This window comes from Giraffa tippelskirchi, chromosome 5 (assembly GCF_054371585.1).
Source record: "Giraffa tippelskirchi isolate mGirTip1 chromosome 5, T2T-mGirTip1v1.2.pri, whole genome shotgun sequence".
Lineage (NCBI taxonomy): Eukaryota > Metazoa > Chordata > Mammalia > Artiodactyla > Giraffidae > Giraffa > Giraffa tippelskirchi.
This window is the reverse complement of record NC_137279.1, coordinates 118,709,703-118,729,605: the sequence shown is the minus strand read 5'-3', so window position 1 is coordinate 118,729,605 and position 19,903 is coordinate 118,709,703. Positions and strand designations below refer to the sequence as shown.

At 37.1% G+C, this 19,903-nt stretch overlaps 1 protein-coding gene across 1 annotated transcript in view; it reads right to left on the bottom strand.

Annotated features, from left to right (window-relative positions):
• COL11A1 (collagen type XI alpha 1 chain) overlaps nt 1–18,768 on the bottom strand; it is a 240,313-nt gene extending 221,545 nt beyond the window's left edge. The window contains exons 1-2 of the mRNA XM_081492915.1: nt 18,569–18,768; nt 8,766–8,920 (exon numbers count right to left, since the gene is read on the bottom strand). Coding sequence (XP_081349041.1) covers nt 8,766–8,895 — 130 coding nt within the window. The 5' untranslated portion in view covers nt 8,896–8,920; nt 18,569–18,768. The remainder of the gene's footprint in view (nt 1–8,765; nt 8,921–18,568) is intronic.
• Between the last annotated feature and the right edge of the window lie 1,135 nt (nt 18,769–19,903).

Sequence of the window (19,903 nt, the reverse complement as noted above, 5' to 3'; positions counted from 1 at the left end):
GCTATTAAGCTTGTTCTCTAGAGTCCAGAAGTTGAAACTGCTGAGTCCACATGCCACAATTAACTATTGTTTCTTCACTGGCATACAAGTTTCTCAGGAGACAGGTAAGGTGGTCTGGTACTCCCATCTCCTTAAGAATTTTCTACATATTTTGATGGTGTCAGTTAAATCACTTTTAACTCTGGTATAAAAGTTAAAAAAACAAAATGGTTAAGAATAACTAGCAACAAGAACTAGTTAATGAATACACAATATAAAAATATGTAAGTGGTGACATCAATAACATAAAGTATGTTTGGAAAATAAAAATGTGGAGTTTTATAGGTTCCCTGGTGACTCAGACAGTTAAGAATCTGCCTGCAATACAGGAGATACAGATGTGATTCCTGACTCGAGAAGATCCCCTGGAGGAGGACGTGACAACCCACTCCAGTATTCTTGCCTGGAGAATTCCATGGACACGAGCCTGGCGGGCTACAGCCTATGGGACCGCAAAGAGTTGGACACAACTGAGAGACTAATTAACTTAGCTTAAAGTTAGGTTGATATAGGTTTAAAAGAAAAGCTATTCTAAATATAATATGATTCATGTAACTTGTGTAATATCATGATTTAAAACAACAACACCAAAAATGTATATTTGAATTTCATCTCCATTTCTGGCACAGGACTCCTAAATCCCTTTATCACAAGAGACAAAAATCATTATATAATGATAATAGAGTCAATTCATTAAGAAAATATAACAGTTATAGGTACGTATGCACTCAGCATCAGAGCACCTAAATATATGACTGGTTGGCTCTCCTTGCTGTCCAAGGGACTCTCAACGGTCTTCTCCAGTACCACAGTGCAAAAGCATCAATTCTTTGGCACTCAACCTTGTTTGTCAATGTATAGTAACACAACTGATTTTGTGTTTGATCAAAGCAGTCAGTCCTGAAGGAAATCAACTCTTAACATTCACTGGAAGTGCTGATGCTGAAGCTGAAGCTCCAGTACTTTGGCCACCTGATGCGAAGAGCCAACTCATTGGAAAAGACCCTGATGCTGGGAAAAATTGAGGGCAGGAGGAGAAGAGGGTGACAGAGGATGAGATGGTTGGATGGGATCATCAACTCAATGGACATTTGAGCAAACTCTGGGAGATAGTGAAAGACAGGGAAGCCTGGCATGCTGTAGTCCATGTGGTCACAAAGAGTCAGACACGACTGAGTGACTAAACAACAATGAACTATCAGAAAGGAAATTAATAAAACAATCTTATTTCTAATATCATAAAAATAATCAAATACTTAGGAATAAACTTGACCAAGAAGACAAAATATTTATACACTGAAAACTACAATACATTGATGAGAGAAATTTAAAAAGACAAATAAGGAAAAGGTAGCCACATTCAAAATTGTCAAGATGTCAATACTACCCAAAGCAATCTACAGATCTTTGGCATTTTTCAGATTTTTACAGATATTGGAAATTTTCAAATTCCAATAGCACTTTAGCAGAAATAGAAAAAAAAAAACCCTAAACTTCATATGAAACAGCAAAAGACCCAAAAAAGCTAAAGTGATCTTGAAAAAGAACAAAATTTGAGGTAATATATGCTTCTTGTTTTCAAAACATATTATGAATGTTTTATGTAGTTAAAATAGTACTGTACTGACATGAATGCAAACACATAGACCAATGATAGAGAGCCCAGAAATAAATGGGTGCATATGTGGAAAACTGTTCTTCCACAAGAATGCATAGAATATACAAGGAAAAGATAATCTCTTTAACAAATGTTCTTGGGAAACTGTATATCCCCATGCAAAAGAATGAAATTGGATCCCAATCTTTCACCAACATAAACATCAGCTCAAAATAGAGTATGAAAATTTAAATGTAAAAGATGAAACTATAAAACTCCTAGAAGAAAATGTATGGGAAAACTGCATGATATTGGTTTTCACAATGATTTCATGGATATAACACTAAAAGTACAGGCATCAAAAGCAAAAGTAGACAATGGAACTAAGTTATTAAAAAAGACTTCTGCACAACCAAGGACACAGTCAAGAGAATTTTAGTGTAAGCCCTGACAATTGAATTTTCTCTTTGCTTTAATGCAAGTGCCTGACTTAAGCTTTGATTGCAGAGGCATCCACTTCAAAGAGGTACTTTTATGACAGTTATATTGAATAAACACATTTCTAGCCACACAACTAGTTAAAAAGCCAGGCTGAACACCACTTGAGGCCTTTTTTTTTTTTTTTCCAACATACTGTTTGGTTTAGATAACTAGCCATTTATTTGGGCTATTTTTCTTTTTTCTCTTCTTGCACTTTCAATTCTCATTCTTATATTTTAAATTTATCAATAGTAATCCCATGAAACCCTAGGCCCCCACTCTTGACTGCAAATAGAAGCAGAATCTTGAGCTTATGCATTCTTTCTCCCTTTCTCTCTACCTGTGACCTTGCTGTGTGGCCCAAAGTGTGGCACGCAATTTCCAGAACTTGTAAGAAATTAATCTTTTTTTCACCAAATTTCCTCAAGGTTATTCCTGAGGGTGTCTTGGTTTCATACTAAGAACCACCAGGGCCTACAAAGCAGGAAGAAATATTTTCAAACTTTCTGTCTGAAAAGAAATTGATTTCTGGTGCATATATGGAACTCCTACAACTCAATGGCAAAAAGCACAAATATCTTGATTTAAAACTTGACAAAGTCTTTGAATGGACATTTCCTCAAAGAATATATACAATGACCAGCAGGTATATGAAAAGGTGCTCAACATCACGAATCAACTGTTGTTCAGTCGCTAAATCATGTCCAACTCTTTTCGATCTTGTGAACTGTGGCACTCCAGGCTTCTCTATCCATCACTATCTCCCAGAGCTTGCTTAAACTCATATCCATTGAAACAGTGATGCCATTCAACCATCTCATCCTCTCTTGTCCCCTTTTCCTCTTGCCCTCAATTTTCCCCAGCGTCAGGGTCTTTTCCAATGAGCTCTTAATATCAGGTGGACAAAGTGTTGGAGCTTGAGCTACAGCATCAGTCCTTCCAATGAATACCCAGGGTTTATTTCCTTTAGGATTGACTGGTTTGATCTCTTTGAAGTCCAAGGGACTCTCAAGAGTCTTCTCCAGCACTACAATTCCAAAACGTCGATTCTTTGGTGTTCAGCTTTCTTTATGGTCCAACTCTCACATCCACATATGACTACTGGAAAAATCCTACCTTTGACTAGATGGACCTTTGTTCACAAAGTAATGTCTCTGCTTTTTAATATGCTGCCTAAGTTAGTCATAGCTTTTCTTCCAAGGAGGAAGTGTCTTTAATTTCATGGCTGCAGTCACCATCTGCAGTGATTTTGGAGCCCCCCAAAAATAAAGTCTGCCACCGTTTCCACTGTTTCTCCATCTATTTGCCATGAAGTCATGGGACTGGATGCCATGATCTTAGTTTTCTGAATGTTGAGCTTTAAGCCAACTTTTTCACTCTCTTCTTTCACTTTCGTCAGGAGGCTCTTTAGTTCTTCACTTTCTGCCTTAAGGGTGGTGTCATCTGTATATCTGAGGTTATTATATTTCTCCCGGCAATCGTGATTCCAGCTTTTGCTTCCTCCAGCCCACTGTTTCTCATGATGTACTCTGCATATAAGTTAAATAAGCACGATGACAATATACAGCCTTGACTTGCTCCTTTTCCTATTTGGAACCAGTCTGTTGTTCCATGTCCAGTTCTAACTGTTGCTTCCTGACCTGCATACAGATTTCTCAAGAGTGTGATCACTCACCTAGAGCCAGACATCCTGGAATGTGAAGTCAAGTGGGCCTAGGAAGTATCACTACGAACAAAGCTAGTGGAGGTGATGGAATTCCAGTTGAGCTATTTCAAATCCTCAAAGATGATGCTGTGAAAATGCTACACTAAATATGCCAGCAAATTTGAAAAACTCAGCAGTGGCCACAGAACTGGAAAAGGTCAGTTTTTATTCCAATGCCAAAGAAAGGCAATGCCAAAGAATGCTCAAACTACTGCACAATCGCACTCGTCTCACATGCTAGCGAAGTAATGCTCAAAATTCTCCAAGTGAGGCTTCAACAATATGTGAACCATGAATTTCCAGATGTTCAAGCTGGTTTTAGAAAAGGCAGAAGAACCAGAGATCAAATTGCCAACATCTGCTGGATCATCGAAAAAGCAAGGGAGTTCCAGAAAAACATCTATTTCTGCTTTATTGACTATGCCAAAGCCGTTGACAGTGTGGATCACAATAAACTGGAAAATTCTGAAAGAGATGGGAACATCAGACCACTTGACCTGACTCTTTGAGTAATCTGTATGCAGGTCAGGATACAATAGCTAGAACTGGACGTGGAACAACAGATTGGTTCCAAATAGGGAAAGGAGTACATCAAGGCTGTATATTGTCACCCTGCTTAGTAGATCAGTTAAGTCCAGTTCAGTTGCTCAGTCCTGTCCGACTCTTTGTGACTCCATGAATCGCAGCACTCCAGGCCTCCCTGTCCATCACCAACTCCTGAAGTTTACCCAAACCCATGTCCATCGAGTCAGTAATGCCATCCAACAATCTCATCCTCTGTCGTCCCCTTCTTCTCCTGCCCCCAATCCTTCCCAGCATTAGGGTCTTTTCCAATGAATCAACTCTTCGCAGGAGGTGGCCAAAGTATTGGAGTTTCAGCTTCAACATCAGTCCTTCCAGTGAACACCCAGGAATGATCTCCCTTAGGATGGACTGGTTGGATCTTCTTGCAGTCCAAGGGACTCTCAAGAGTCTTCTCCAATACCACAGTTCAAAAGCTTCAATTCTTCAGTGCTCAGCTTTTTCACCATCCAACTCTCACATCCGTACATGACCACTGGAAAAACCATAGCCTTGACTAGACAGATCTTTGATGGCAAAGTAATGTCTCTGCTTTTAAATATGCTATCTAGGTTGGTCATAACCTTCCTTCCAAGGAGTAAGCGTCTTTTAATTTCATGGCTGCAATCACCATCAGCAGTCATTTTGGAGCCCCCAAAAATAAAGTCTGACACTGTTTCCACTGTTTCCCCATCTATTGCCCATGAAGTGATGGGACCAGATGCCATGATCTTAGTTTTATGAACGCTGAGTGTAAGCCAACTTTTTCACTCTCCTCCTTCACCTTCATCAAGAGGCTCTTTAGTTCTTCTTCACTTTCTGCCATAAGGGTGGTATCATCTACATATCTGAGGTTGTTGATATTTCTCCCGGCAATCTTGATTCCAGCTTGTGCTTTTTCCAGCCCAGCGTTTCTCATGATGTACTCTGCATATAAGTTAAATAAGCAGGGTGACAATATACAGCCTTGATGTACTCCTTTTCCTGTTTGGAACCAGTCTGTTGTTCCATGTCCAGTTCTAACTGTTGCTTCCTGACCTGCATACAGGTTTCTCAAGAGACAGGTCAGATGGTCTGGTATTCCCATCTCTTTCAAAATTGTCTACAGTTTATTGTGATCCACACAGTCAAAGGCTTTGGCATAGTCAATAAAGCAGAAATAGATGTTTTTCTGGAACTCTCTTGCTTTTTTGATGATCCAGCGGATGTTGGCAATTTGATCTCTGGTTCCTCTGCCTTTTCTAAAACCAGCTTGAACATCTGGAAGTTCACAGTTCACGTATTGCTGAAGCCTGGCTTGGAGAATTTTGAGCATTACTTTACTAGCGTGTGAGATGAGTGCAATTGTGCAGTAGTTTAAGCATTCTTTGGCATTGCCTTTCTTTGGGATTGGAATGAAAACTGACCTTTTCCAGTCCTGTGGCTACTGCTGAGCTTTCCAAATTTACTGGCATATCGAGTGCAGCACTTTCACAGCATCATCTTTGAGGATTTGAAATAGCTCAACTGGAATTCCATCACCTCCACCAGCTTTGTTTGTAGTGATGCTTTCTGAGGCCCACTTGACTTCACATTCCAGGATGTCTGGCTCTAGGTGAGTGATCACAGTATCGTGTTTATCTGGGTTGTGAAGATCTTTTTTTAGTAGATCACCTGATACCAAATGTATTTCCTTCCCATTTCATAGCAGCAATGCCACCTTAATAAGCAGAATCAATTTACCTCCAACAAAGCGGTAACCCTTTTCTTCACTTCTGGTGTCTTAGAAGGAAGAGACAGAAGTGACAGGGCAGCAGCTGTAGTTTAGTTTATGAGAGTTTTTCTGTGCCCCTTGTCGGAAGCAGTGCCTATCTGGAAACTAAGGTGTCTAATCCTAGGGTTCAGGGTCAGAAAGCACAAATTCCCCAGGTGGGTTACTGTATGTTAAGTGGTAATTGGGATGGTAATGCTAAGTGGAGCTACTTCTAGTTTTGCCCTTAGTTTCCATTCCATACCCAAGTATTCTACCTACTGATGACACAGATTTATATACTAGTTGTTGACTAAGTGTGTGTAATGTATTCTTAAAGATGATGATTAATCCATACAAAGTAGCATCTCTAAGTTGGTGCCTTGGTTATTACCTTCAAAAAACTATCCCATCACTCTCTCAAGCCAGCAACTTCTGAGTAATGCAACATGATATAACTCATAGATCCCATTACCATGCATTCTTTGCTAAACTTCCTTTGCTGATTTAAAGTGAATTTTGTGGTCTAATGTAATGTTATATACACTCTGCTGGCAGATCGAGCATTCCATAAACTTGTTATGGCCATGTAGGGAAGAAAGAGAAAATATACCTATGGTCATGATTTAATACAATCAAGATAAATCACTGCCACTCCCAGAGTGAAATGGGTACAAGATTAGCTTGTCACTAAGTAAGCTTGGAGGCTCAGCGTTGACCACGCTTTTTGTTGTGGTCTGTGTGGGCTTCCCTGGTGGCTCAGACAGTAAAACGTCTGCCTGTAATGCGGGAGACCTGGGTTCAATCCCTGGGTAGGAAAGATCCCCTGGAGAAGGAAATGGCAATCCACTCCAGTATTCTTGCCTGGAAAACTCCATTGATGGAGGAGCCTGGTAGGCTACAGTCCATGGGATAGCAAAGAGTCGGACATGACCTAACAACTTCACTGGTACTGGTGCACGGGTTGGAAAGGAATTTCCGGACACGAGACAGAATGAGAGGAGAATAAAGTTTATTAGACTGAGAGACGCTGTTAGAACTGCAGGCCAGATACAGAGAGCCAAACCCTTTCACAGGCTAGCAACCAATTTTTATAGCCTCAAGACAGAGAAAATTTCTATCAGAATGCTGACATTTGGTGATTGACTAGGATGCTGTGGGGTAATATACTGGGTATTTGACCTAATATGGAGGTCAGAGAACTAGCCAGCTTAGATCTGGAGGCTCATGGCAACAATTGCTATGGGACTTGGTCCGTGCCAGAGATTTTTATCCTATGACCTTGGTATAGTGCTCCATACTTTTGATTGTATATCATCAGTGGCAATTATTTTATCTACGCTTGTGGTATAAGAGCTATTATAATAGAAAAAGCTAAGTCAAAGACTCTAAAACTAACCCTCTCCCAATCAAGATTATAAAATAAAAACATTACTACACAGAAACAGAAGTGATGTGATGACAGATATTTGAGCCGTCCTTAAAGACATGAAAGATGTAATCAGATCCTGGAGGAGGATATAAATTTGCCCATTCCTGCAGCCCCTGTTTCAGATGTGACATTTTTATGATAGCAGATTAACATGGTCTCAGGTATGTGGTATGTACTCATTGATCTGATGAATCCATTCTTTTTATCCCTATCAGGAAAGAGGATTAAACACTTCAAATTTATTTGGGACAGAAAGTAGTATGTATTTATGGCCTAGCTCCAGGATATCATAACTCTCTTGCCTTCTGTCATAATATAGTCAGATAATCTTTTACCATCTGGCCATTCTGCAGAATATCATCCTTGTCCTCTATATTGATGACATCATGTTAAACTGAGTGACCACAATGTGTTACCCATGCTGGAGGCCCTGGAAAGTCACATGTGCTACGGAAGATAGAAGATAAAACATATGAAGATTCAGGATCTGTCCTTTCAGTGAAGATTTTTGAGATCCAGTTGGCTGTTGCATGTCTAGACAAGTTCTTCAAAGTAAAGCATATATATATATGTATATATATATATATATACATATATATATACACACATGCACACATATATATATACACACATATATATATGTATGTATACATATGTATATAATTATAGGTATATGGTACCATATACCTTCCACCACTAAAAAAAGAAGGATGACATTTGATAGACGACCTCTTAAAGTTTCAGAGGTAATGTATTTCATACTCATAAATGTTACTCTGCTCTGCTTACTGGATGATACAAAAGCCTGCTAGTTTTAAATAGGGTGGAGAATAGGAAAGGCATCTTCAGTAGATCCAGGCTATATAGCAAATAGCACAAGTGCCCAGGAGTCCTTATGGTTTTAGAATATCAGTAGTGGGGAAAAAAAAATGCTGTGTGTGAGTTTTACAGAAAGCCCTAGTTGAAGAATTTGGAGCTACTTGAATAGGAATGAAGTTTAAAGAATTTCTCACTATATGTTACTGCGCCCAAGAGAGCATCCACAATGAAAGGAACACCAAATTAGAGACAGTGACCAGTTGGCAAAACCCAACATCTATGATTGGCTACCCCAGTGTTGGCACAGGGAGTACTATAATGTAAGTGCTATGATGACAGAAATGGAGACCATGCATAGGACCACTTAACATGGGCCAGTTAGAGCTGGACGAGGAACCAGTACCTGAGGATGACCGAGCAGCTGCTGCAGAAGATCTGGATGAAGAAGCCAAATGACCACTGCCAGAGTCAGCAGCTGGGCTGTGACAAATGTCCACGAGCTGGACATTCCTGGAGCCTGAGGACCCAAACATCAAAACCTGAACCTCCCCTTACTCCCTATAAGAAAACAAAGAAGAAAAAAATTACAGATAAAATTACCATCACTGATGATATACAATCAAAGTCTGGTCAAAGTTGAGCATCCAATACAAAATTATCTTTCAAGGAAACTAACCAGCCATTTTGTGACAAGTTGATTACATTGTACTCTTTCACTATGGGAACTCCTGAATGTACAAGAACCTACAGTCATTTGAAAGGGGGTATCATCTCTTTCCTCTTTTAGCAGGGCCAGTGCTTCCTGATTGGGTCACTAAGAGTTTTGTTGTGGTGCACAGCAGTGTGTATGTTTCTTGAAAGAAGAGATCTCTGAATCATCTTCAAAAAAAGAGGTATGTTAGAGCAGAATATAATAGAGTGAGAAAATTCTGCACACCCAAAGGATTCAGAGGAATCCGAGAATTCAAGATTTTCTGAAACATTGAGTCAGAAATACTCATCCGATACCACCAGACCTCACATTTCTCTAATCAGGACTCAGGCTGGTGTGCCAGACTTTCCCAGGTTGAGTATTCAACCACCTCCAGATCTCAATTACAATTATGTGCTGGACCTGATGCTCGGTTTTTTTCTGCAATACACTTAAAAATAAAAGAACTTCGTTGACTGCTGAAGGGACTTCTTGGATTTTGTACATAGATGTTCAGTTTACTTCAGTTCAGTTCAGTCTCTCAGTCATGCCTGACTCTGCGACCCCATGGACTGCAGCATGCCAGGCTTCCCTGTCCATTGCCAGCTCCTGGAGCTTGCTCAAACTCATGTCCATTGAATCAGTGATGCCATCCAACCATCTCATCCTCTCCCGTCCCCTTCTTCTCCTGCCTTCAATCTTTCCCAGCATCAGGGTCTTTTCCAAAGGGTCAGTTCTTCACACCAGGTGGCCAAAGTATTAGAGCTTCAGCTTCAGCGTCAGTTCTTCCAATGAATATTCAGGACTGATTTCCTTTAGAATTGACTGGTTTGATCTCCTTGCAGTTCAAAGGACTCTGAAGAGTCTCCTCCAACAGCACAGCTCAAAAGCATCAATTCAGATGTTCAGTCAGTTCAGTTACTCAGTCATGTCCAACTCTTTGCGACCCCATGGAATGCAGAATGCCAGGCTTCCCTGTCCATCACCGACTCCCAGAGTTTACTCAAACTCATGTCCATTGAGTCGGTGATGCCATCCAACCATCTCATCCTCTGTCATCCCCTTCTCCTCCTGCCTTCAATCTTTCCCAGCATCAGGGTTTTTCAAATGAGTTAGCTCTTTGCATCAGGTGGACAAAGTATTGGAGTTTCAGCTTCAACATCAGTCCTTCCAATGAATATTCAAGACTGATTTCCTTTAGGATGGACTGGTTGGATCTCCTTGCAGTCCAAGGGACTCTCAAGAATCTTCTCCAACACTACAATTCAAAAGTTGGTGACTGATCATCTCATGCCTAAAATGTCCTTTTATTTCTCTCATATATCAATCACCTCCAGCAGCAGTCATTCAGTTTCATAGAGTTTCTTTCCCTTGAACTTCTGATGTGCCTGAGATATTGCATCTGCTAGGGGGAATGTATCATAATCATTATTACTATTATATTCCTGTTATTATCATTATTTTAGAAATTTTAAAGGCAAAATTTAAAAATCAGGTCTCAAGTGATATTAGCATTTCTTATAACATGTTGGCATTTATTTTTCCAGCTCCCATGAAAACATTAGCTTATTATAGCTTCCCTAAATATACATATCATAAATCTTTTTGTAGAATCATAAAACCATTCATTGATAATTCAGATGCAGATTCAGACTTGAGCTATGCAAAAATATTTTATACTGAGAAATGTTACAAGTTTCTAAATGTTCTTTTCTCTGTGACTTTTTTCTACATATAAGAAAATGAAAGCCTAAATGAATTTCAAGGTGGCAGGCAGAGAATCTGAGTGGGAGTGTTTACAAAGGAACCCAGATTTCCTGCTTTCTGCCTACATGTTTCAATAACTGAATTTCTTTGGTTTCCACTATCTCTTTATAAGCATTAAATTTAGTTAAAAAATACAAATATCTCCAAGATTTTAAGATAAGCACATTGAATCATTCTGACCATATTTGAAAATAAAGTCATTGGGTTTTAGTTCTGTAAGTCTACTCTTTTATGTTATTTTAAATAGAATGATTTTGAATATGTGTAATGAACAAAATCAAATGACTTTCACTTATTACTGCATGGCCAATGAGGATAAATTGTATATAAAGTGGCTAGATTTTCTGTTCGTCTCTATTCATTTTTAGTGAAGTTTCAGGCATTATCAAAAGTTTTTCAACATTTATTGAATATTTACAGTTTTTCTGGCATTGTTTTATGTACTTGACAAAGAATAACTCATTTTCCTAACACTTTTATAAGGTATATACTAAAAAGTCCCCATTTTTCAGATAAAGAATAAGACAGAGAAATTAAAGAACTTGCTTGAGTCATGTAGCTTGAACTAAGAATATTGTTCCCTCATCTGTGCAAAGGGCTGGCTCATTCTCATCTTGGAGTTTCTGCTCAAATGTCACTTCCTCCAAATGACATTTCCTAGTCATTCTATGTGGGGCTCTACAATATACTTCACAGAAATTATAATCAGGAATTATCATCCACTTATGTGTTGACTAGTCTATTTTTGATATTGTCAATCAGATTGCAAACTTCATGAAGGGAGAAAGTTTACCTGTCTGCTGCTGTGTCATGAATGTCTATCACTGAGTAAGGAACTCATTAAGTATTTCACAAGTGAATGAATAAACACTTCTTTGAAATAGCACATGAAGTACGTCTCCATCATACTTCCTCAATTAAAACAACTCTTCTCTTCTTTCAGATAAACTTCAGAATCCTTTTGTTTAAGTTTGATCAAAATTGTAGTAAATCTTTAAATTAACTTAGCATGTATGAAGTTTTTTGAAAAATTCATTTTTTAAAATCCAAGAGTATAGTATATCTTTAACTTAGGTTTTCTTTTTCCTGACTTGCAAGTATTGTTTTGTTTTCTTCATAGAGCCCTCTCCTATTTATCAATGTATCAATAAACCCTTGGGGTTTATTATTGCCACGGTCTAATAGTAACAGAAGTCCTAGTACACATACTAGTAGTACTAGTACTACACCACCTCTTGGTGACAGTGTTAAGAGAAGAAGTAGAAGTAGAAATAGAGTAGTAAGGATAAGAATATCTGTCCTAAGCAAATTAGTGTAGGAGTGGTAGGAATTATTGCCATGTGAACAGGGTTTTCTCTCAATTCTTATTTTCCAATTACTGTTAATGGAAGCTATTGACTTTTGTCAAACAGAACTGCTTTATGAATTCTAACATTTATTCATCTAGTTTCTTAGGTTTTCTTAAGATATGAAATGCACAGCTTATTCTTATCTGGAAGATAGAAAAACTACCAGCAACATTAGATAAACAATAGTGGTAGTAAATGCAGGCAGGTTTGTGATGCAGGCAGGAAACACCACATGAGATACATACTGAGGGGAAAATACACATAATCTGTGTATCTCTTATGCAAAAATAAGCCTAGATTTTCCAATTAGGAGCAAAATTAGGCAACCAAAAAGCAAGTGATATATACTAATAATGAAGTAAGTGAAGAAAAATTTTAAAAACACAAGGAAAATAATACCTTTTCTCTTAGGGCTTTATATACTAAATAAATATATTATAACTAGATAGTCTGTTATTTTGTTTTCTCACAAATTTGATGATGTTTCTGAGGTGCAGAATAATAGTTGATCCCAAGTTTATTTCCCTGGAGAAGTGACAACTCTAGCAATTTTCACAGTGATTTTCTAGAGTTAAAGTTGCAAAACTCAGACATTGCAAACTTGGAGAAAGTTTCACACTATAGAGAACATGGGCAGATTTTGGGTACAATAAATCCACAAATATTAAGACCAATTTAGATATTTATAAGGAATATACAGGGAGAGTTGAGATAAGAACTTTGAATGGCTAGAAAAAGGACTTCTTAAAAAATATTTAACAAGATTGTTCAAATTGTATGCCTAAATGAACACTGAAGTTAGGGAGAATGAAAATTTTATTTAAAAACATAATATCAGTGTAAAGGATAGTATACTATAAAGATAATAAAAATAAAAAAGAATAGTCTGCAAAAGAGTTGAAAGTCTGCATAAGCAAGGTCATTGACACTTGGCTTATAATTTTGTATTTATAAGTCTCATTTTTTCATAATATTATATTTCATTATTTCACACATACTTTATCTGTATCTATTTCCATAATGAAATTCTGCTCACTTCAAAAAAAGAAAGGAGTATATAATCTTTTTAAAAAAACCTCTCATGAAGAAAGGATATGTTTAGCTTATATGTTCAGAGTAAAAACGTTGTTTTACTTATCTATGTATTAGAAAAGCATCAACAAAATGAACTCTCCTCTCTTTCTCTTAGACACATGCACACAGAAATAGTGAACTTCATGAAAATTACAGATTTAAAAGATCAAGTTGTTCACATGAGATTATTTAGAGATTATAAAGATGATTATTTTCTCAAAGACAATGTCTACATTTTGGAGAGTCTCAACAAAAGTGTGTTTTCTAAATCTGTCCATGGAATGTCCTTAGGTGTGATAATACTAAATATTGTAGCATATGGAAAAAGAACAACTTGTGCTGCATTTCTTGGAAGTGAAAATGATCTTTCCACTGGAATAGCCAAGTACTGTCATTCCAAATTTTTGACAAGTTTCTTCAGAGACTTTTATGATAGAACAGAATCCAGGTACTCAGGAGACCTTTCTGCTGAAATGGACTGCAATATCAGCTTGTGTTTTCCATGCAGTCGTATTGGCATTCAAATATATAGCTCAGAATATATCTAAAATGATTTAGTTAATGAGTGCATATAATTTGTTTTTGTTGTTGTTGATTTGCTGAGTCGTGTCCAACTCTTTGGGACCCTATGGAATGTGTAGCCCCCCAGGCTCCTCTGTCCATGGGATTTCTCTGGCAAGAATTCTGGAGTGGGTTGCCATTTCCTTCTCCAGGGGATCTTCCTCACCCAGGGGATCAAACCCACATCTCCTACATTGCAGGTGGATTCTTTACTGCTGAGCCAACAGGTAAGCCAATATGTACATCCATATCTATGTTCATGTCGTCCCACTATCATAAAGGCTCCCTAATTGCAAGAACTGCACAGAAACCAAAAAGTGATTATAAGTGATTTTTGCTTTATTGTGTGAAGTTTTTTCTATAATAAATAAATATTTATTTTGTATTCAGTAAAGATGTCATTTTAAATGAGTTTTAGAATAACTGCAGGGCCAACTCAATATGAATACTATCAAAGATCAAGTTTAGTTTTGAAAGGCAGGGCCCCCTGGACATAATTTAGATTGAAGGAGATTAGACACAGAATTAATTTAGTCTCCTTAATAAGTACACGGAAATGAAGCAGGAGGTCCTCCATGTCTCTCTGTTGGGTACAAAGTAGGGCTGGTATTGACATCTGAAATAAGAACTTGTGGAGGACTCAGCAACATTACGGCAGGCAGAGACTGGTTCCAGAACTTTAAAACAACAAGGATGTCTATTATGCACCTTTGATTTGCAAAACCCAGTATTTCATAGAACATAGCAGGCAAGCAGATAGTCTCAACTGTAGGAAAATAAGCTAGATAGGAGGAAAGTCACAGGCCTGAGAATACAAGAAACTTCAAAAGAGGTTAAGGCTGGATTGACTAGATTAAGAAAGTGTCCCACCCACCCTCTACCCTATCCACTCCAAAGATACTGTAGAGTGGTTTTAGCTTTCCATTGTACTTGCAAGGAAAGAGGTAGTACTGGTCTTTGTTTCTAAATGTGTGCATGTGCTCAGTCATATCCAACTCTTTGCAACCCCATGGACTGTAGCCCACCAGGCTCTTCTGTCCATGGGATTTCCCAGGTAAGAATACTGGAGTGGGTTGCCAAGTTCTCCTCCAGGGGATCTTCCTGACCTAGGATACAACCCACATCTCCTGAGTCTCCTGCATTGGTAGGTGGATATTTACCACTGAACAGTCTAAGAAGCCCCAAGGTCAAAATGTATATCCAGGTTAATAACTGGTGTCAGCACTTCCTAACTTTATTGTTGTTCAGTCGCTAAGACATGTTCGACTCTGCAACACGTCAGACTACAGCATGCCAGGGTCTTCTGTCCTCCACTGACTTCCAGAGTTTGCTCAAATTTATGTCCATTGAGTCAGTGATGCTATCTAACCATCTCATCTTCTGCCACCCCATTCTCCTTTTGCCTTCCTATTTAGGGAAAACCTTAACCTGTGTTCAGTGATATTATGGATTTCTCCCACCCCTTTTGCTAGTATTTGATGAAGAAATGGAAAGCAAGTTGTAATCTGTGCTGGAGACCAGTAAGAGGACATGGTGTGTACTCATGCATGTGTAGTACATCTATAGCTGGATCCACCAATATCACAATTAACTTTTTTGTGTGTATTTAAATTTATTTATTTATTATTGAAGGATAACTGCTTTACAGAATTTTGCTGTTTTGTCAAACCTCAACATGAATCAGCCATAAGTATACATATATACCCTCCCTTTTGAAACTCCCTCCCATCTCCCTCCTCATCCCACCCCTCTAGGTTGATACAGAGCCCCTGTTTGAGTTTCCTGAGCCATACAGCAAATTCCCATTGGCTATCTATTTTACATATGGTAACATAAGTTTTAATGACACTAAAGAATAAAGATGCCTTCTCTCATATTTGCTTTGGCAAGTTTGATTTACAGACATGAGGGAAATATAATTTAATTAAAAGTACCTATACATTTTTTTGAAGTTTTTGTTCTCATACAGTCAGTAGGAAATTGAAATTTAATTGAGGAATTTATTTTCTTATAAATGTGTGTCCTAGATAATTTTATATTTGCTTTGCTAGATTGTATGAAAAGGAAGAATTTTTTCCATTTTTGACAGTTCACTAACATGGTTTTAAAGAGATTTCGATTCTAAATCAACTTCACCAATGTATGTTTTTATGTAAATGAATTCATGCAACACCATTAACTAATCTATTCTCAGTCCCTCATTTATAAAAATAAGTTAACTGAATTTTTAAAATATTCAATATTATTTTAAAATCTGATATTCTTTGAAATGATATGCAATGATGAGCATTTAAAATGATGAGTCTTTTTCAACACTAAAATTAATTTTGTTGCTATGTGGATTTTTTATTCAAACTTTATGTTCTGTGAAAATTTGTATTCTTTTATGTTTTCAATAGCAATCAGAGTAGTGATAGGCAGCTGCTACGTTTCCTAAAATGTTCATTTAAAAAAATTATAGAAACTCTAAAAAAATTATTATTTATTCATGCATTCAACACATTTTAATGATTGCAAGTTTACCATAGACATAGAATTACTTCCTAGAGATAAAAAGAGTGGGAAAAACAAGTGTTTGCCACTAATAAGTTCACAGTCTCTTGATATCCTTTTGGCAAATTAATATTATTTTCAGAAAATGCTTGTCAAAAATGCTTATTGAGGAAAATATTATAAAATTATAAATTGCAGTAGAAAATGTATTTAATCTAAAATTTAAATGCATCCTTATGAATGGGTAAGACAATATTGAAAATGTAAAAATTGTTACCAAAACTATAGAATCTAAGCAAGTAAAGGTATATGGAAAATTCCACCTAAGATGAAGTGAGCCTAGAAATCCAATGCTATTGCTTCAGAGATCCGTTATTACAGGACAACCTAACTATGGGGGAAAAATTTTGATCATGAAACCAAACTGACTCCTTTCTTTGTGACTAATACTCTATTTCTGGAAAATATGCATTTCAAAGCACCATGAAGAGCTGAAATTATGAAAGAGGAATTCAAAGGTTTGAAAGCTCAGCTGGTCTGAGGTGAGGAAAAGAATGTGGAATTTGAAACACCAAAGTAAATTACTCTGGGCATGAACTCTGGGAAATCAGGAGCCATACCCTAGAACAACCCTTTATTACTATTTATGACTGTTAAATTCCATACCCTTTATTTTTTAATCAAAAGTCTTTTTGTTCTATCCTAACCCTTTGGGGATGAAAATATTTAGTTTGAAATGGCTTCATTATTTTCCAAAAAGTGAATTCATTGCAGTTTCCTATTAATGAACCTCTTGATCTTATTTAGTATTAGCATAACCATACTTATAGACACATGATACACACTTTAAGAATAAAAGCAGCCATATGTAATTAGAAGCACTTTAAACTAGAATGAGCTTTTAGAACACCAAAATGAATTTTGTTGGTATGTTGGTATTCTGTTAAAATTTTAAATATGTACTTAGTCACTTGTTTTTTACTTAAGTATTCAAAATATGATAACTATATGACCATAGAGAATTTTATTTTGAATGCTTAGCCTTGAGTCAGACCAATATTTTCAATTAATATTTCAGGAGTCAGATCTTCTAATTTAAATCAGCATCATTAAAGCTATCATCTCTGTCAGAAAAAATTAAAGTTAGCACATCTGCAAGGCAAAGCAGCTTGCCAAGTCCAACTGTCTGCAGGCAGATTGCCCAAACAAACAAAAAATAAATAAATAAAATAATTAATGTCACTTTCAGCCATTTGTGCTGAAGCACAGTATTACTCTTAGCTTGAATGGTGCTAGTGGAAGGAGTTCAAAAACAGGAAATGAAAGGGGGAAAAGAGGCTCTTTCATGAATTACTGAATCTTTAGACACCAAACTGCCTTTACCTTTGAATTCTCTGCTTACAAAAATTCTAATTTACCTTTAATCTGGAAAAATAAAAATATATATAAAGCAATAATCTGATATAACTTAAAATGTAAAAGTCAGTTTCATCTTTTTTATAATCTTGCTTATCAAAGTTTGACTGGCCAGAGAATCTGAAGAAAATACCTCCTATTAACAGCCCCTCTCTAAAAAACTGCCATTTCTCAAAGAGGATGAACAATAGTCTAATCTCATGTACAGATAAAATTTTTTTGCACATTTTTTATGTGCTGTAGTATAAAAGAAGATTAGTGCTGGTAGTAGAAAACTACATTTGGGGTTCTAATTTCCATGAAATTATTTAAATTATTATCTTTTTTAATTTCAAGGTCCTTAAATGGAAGGAAAAAATGCATTTTTAGTTCATGGCCTGGTTTAATTTTTTCCACTCTACTTCAGTTGACTGCAACCATGCAAAGAAACCAAAAACTTATTTCACACTAAATGTACTGTAGCTTCTCTGGTGGCTCAGAGGGTAAAGCATCTGCCTGCAATGCAGGAGACCTGGGTTTGATCCCTGGGTGAGGAAGATTAGTGGTGCCAATGGTTAGAGAGTGGGACTTATAGTTCAGTTTTGTGAGTTATATTTCTTGCTTAGTCCCTGGCAAGCCCTGTGATTTTGTGATCATCACTTATATGGTCATTTAGGGGGTTGCTTATCTAAGAACTGGGTGTTATGAGTGCTCTGCCCCCCTAAGAAGTCATGTTAAAGAGAGACTTGCATTCAATTCCCTACACAATGTGAACCAAGTTTGTATTTTAAACTTGTTATCTGCCCCCACATCTTGTGATATAATCCTAAAATGTTTTGTTTCAGGTTTTCCCTAATAATGTTCTCTTGTACATACCACATGTAATATCCACCAGATATTGAAATTGTACCCATCCTCCATATACAGCTGTATCTCATTGGGCCCTAATTACTAAAGTTCATTTGGTTATGAGAAACAGGAATCTCCTCTGGTTAGGTTAGGCCACAAAGGAAATCATCTGGAAGTGTTCGTCAGCATCTCTCTGAAGCCAAGGAGAAATTGATCAACCATGCATTAAGGGACATGGGAATTAGAGTAGATTCTAATTCTACTTACCAAAATAATTTGTGAATTCTTCCACTGAGATACTGTCAATAGTATGATTCTGTTTCCATGGTTCCACAAGTTCTTTCATTTCAATACCGTACTCCAAATGCCTAGGAAAAGACTGTAACTGGCATGTCAATATGGAAAGTCCCATTTCTAAATTGTCTTTTTTTTTTTTTTTTGTGGCCTAGAAGTAAGATTATTTTATTCAGCAGGAAGTTGCCATGAATGTAAGAGAGAAAAGACAATTCCCAGAAGCAATTCTTGGAAGATAAAATGATAGGTCTCTAGTATATTCAAAATTCATCCATTATTCAATATTTTTAACTGATTTCTTATCATGTACTAGATACTGTAAGATGGGCTTAGAACACAAATGTAAATATAATGGCATCTTTGCCTTCGAGGAATGTTTGGTCTATGTGGGAAAAAGACAAATAACAATACATTATGCAACTATTACAAGGCAGGTTTGGAAAGAAATTAAATGTAATGCAAACGTATAAAGAGGAGAACAATTAATTCTTCCTAAAAAGAACATGGAAATCATATAAATAGAATTGCCTCAAGTTCCAAGTAATAGAAAACCAAACTGGAACCACTTGAAATGTAGTGTTTTGTTTGTTTTGTTTTGAAGCACATAATAAGAATTCTGAAGGTGTATGGTTATTGACATTTGGTCAACAGTTCAGTGAATGATGTCAAATTTATGTCCACAATTAAGTGCTGGAACTCAGCAAGATCTCTTTTATCAAGGAAAAAAAAAAGAGAGCTTTCCCCATACACCCCAAGCTGACACTGTTTACTTCTCAAGGTCACCAGATTAACTATAGATATAAAATAAGCATTTGTCTTCCCCAAGACCTTTAGAGACATTGCCACTGACACTAAGGGACCATAGAGATTGTTCTTTAGAAAATGTTGCAGGAAGTGTGACTGTCTGCACTTCCTACTCCTATATTGCCTCCTCATTTTCCAGTCTCTACTCCAGGTCATCTCTGAACATAGTTCATGTCTTTGCATGACCTCCAAGAGCCCCTCCCCTTCATAGTCTTTATACTGGGCTCTCATGAACTCTGGTCTTCCCTGGTGGCTCAGCAGTAA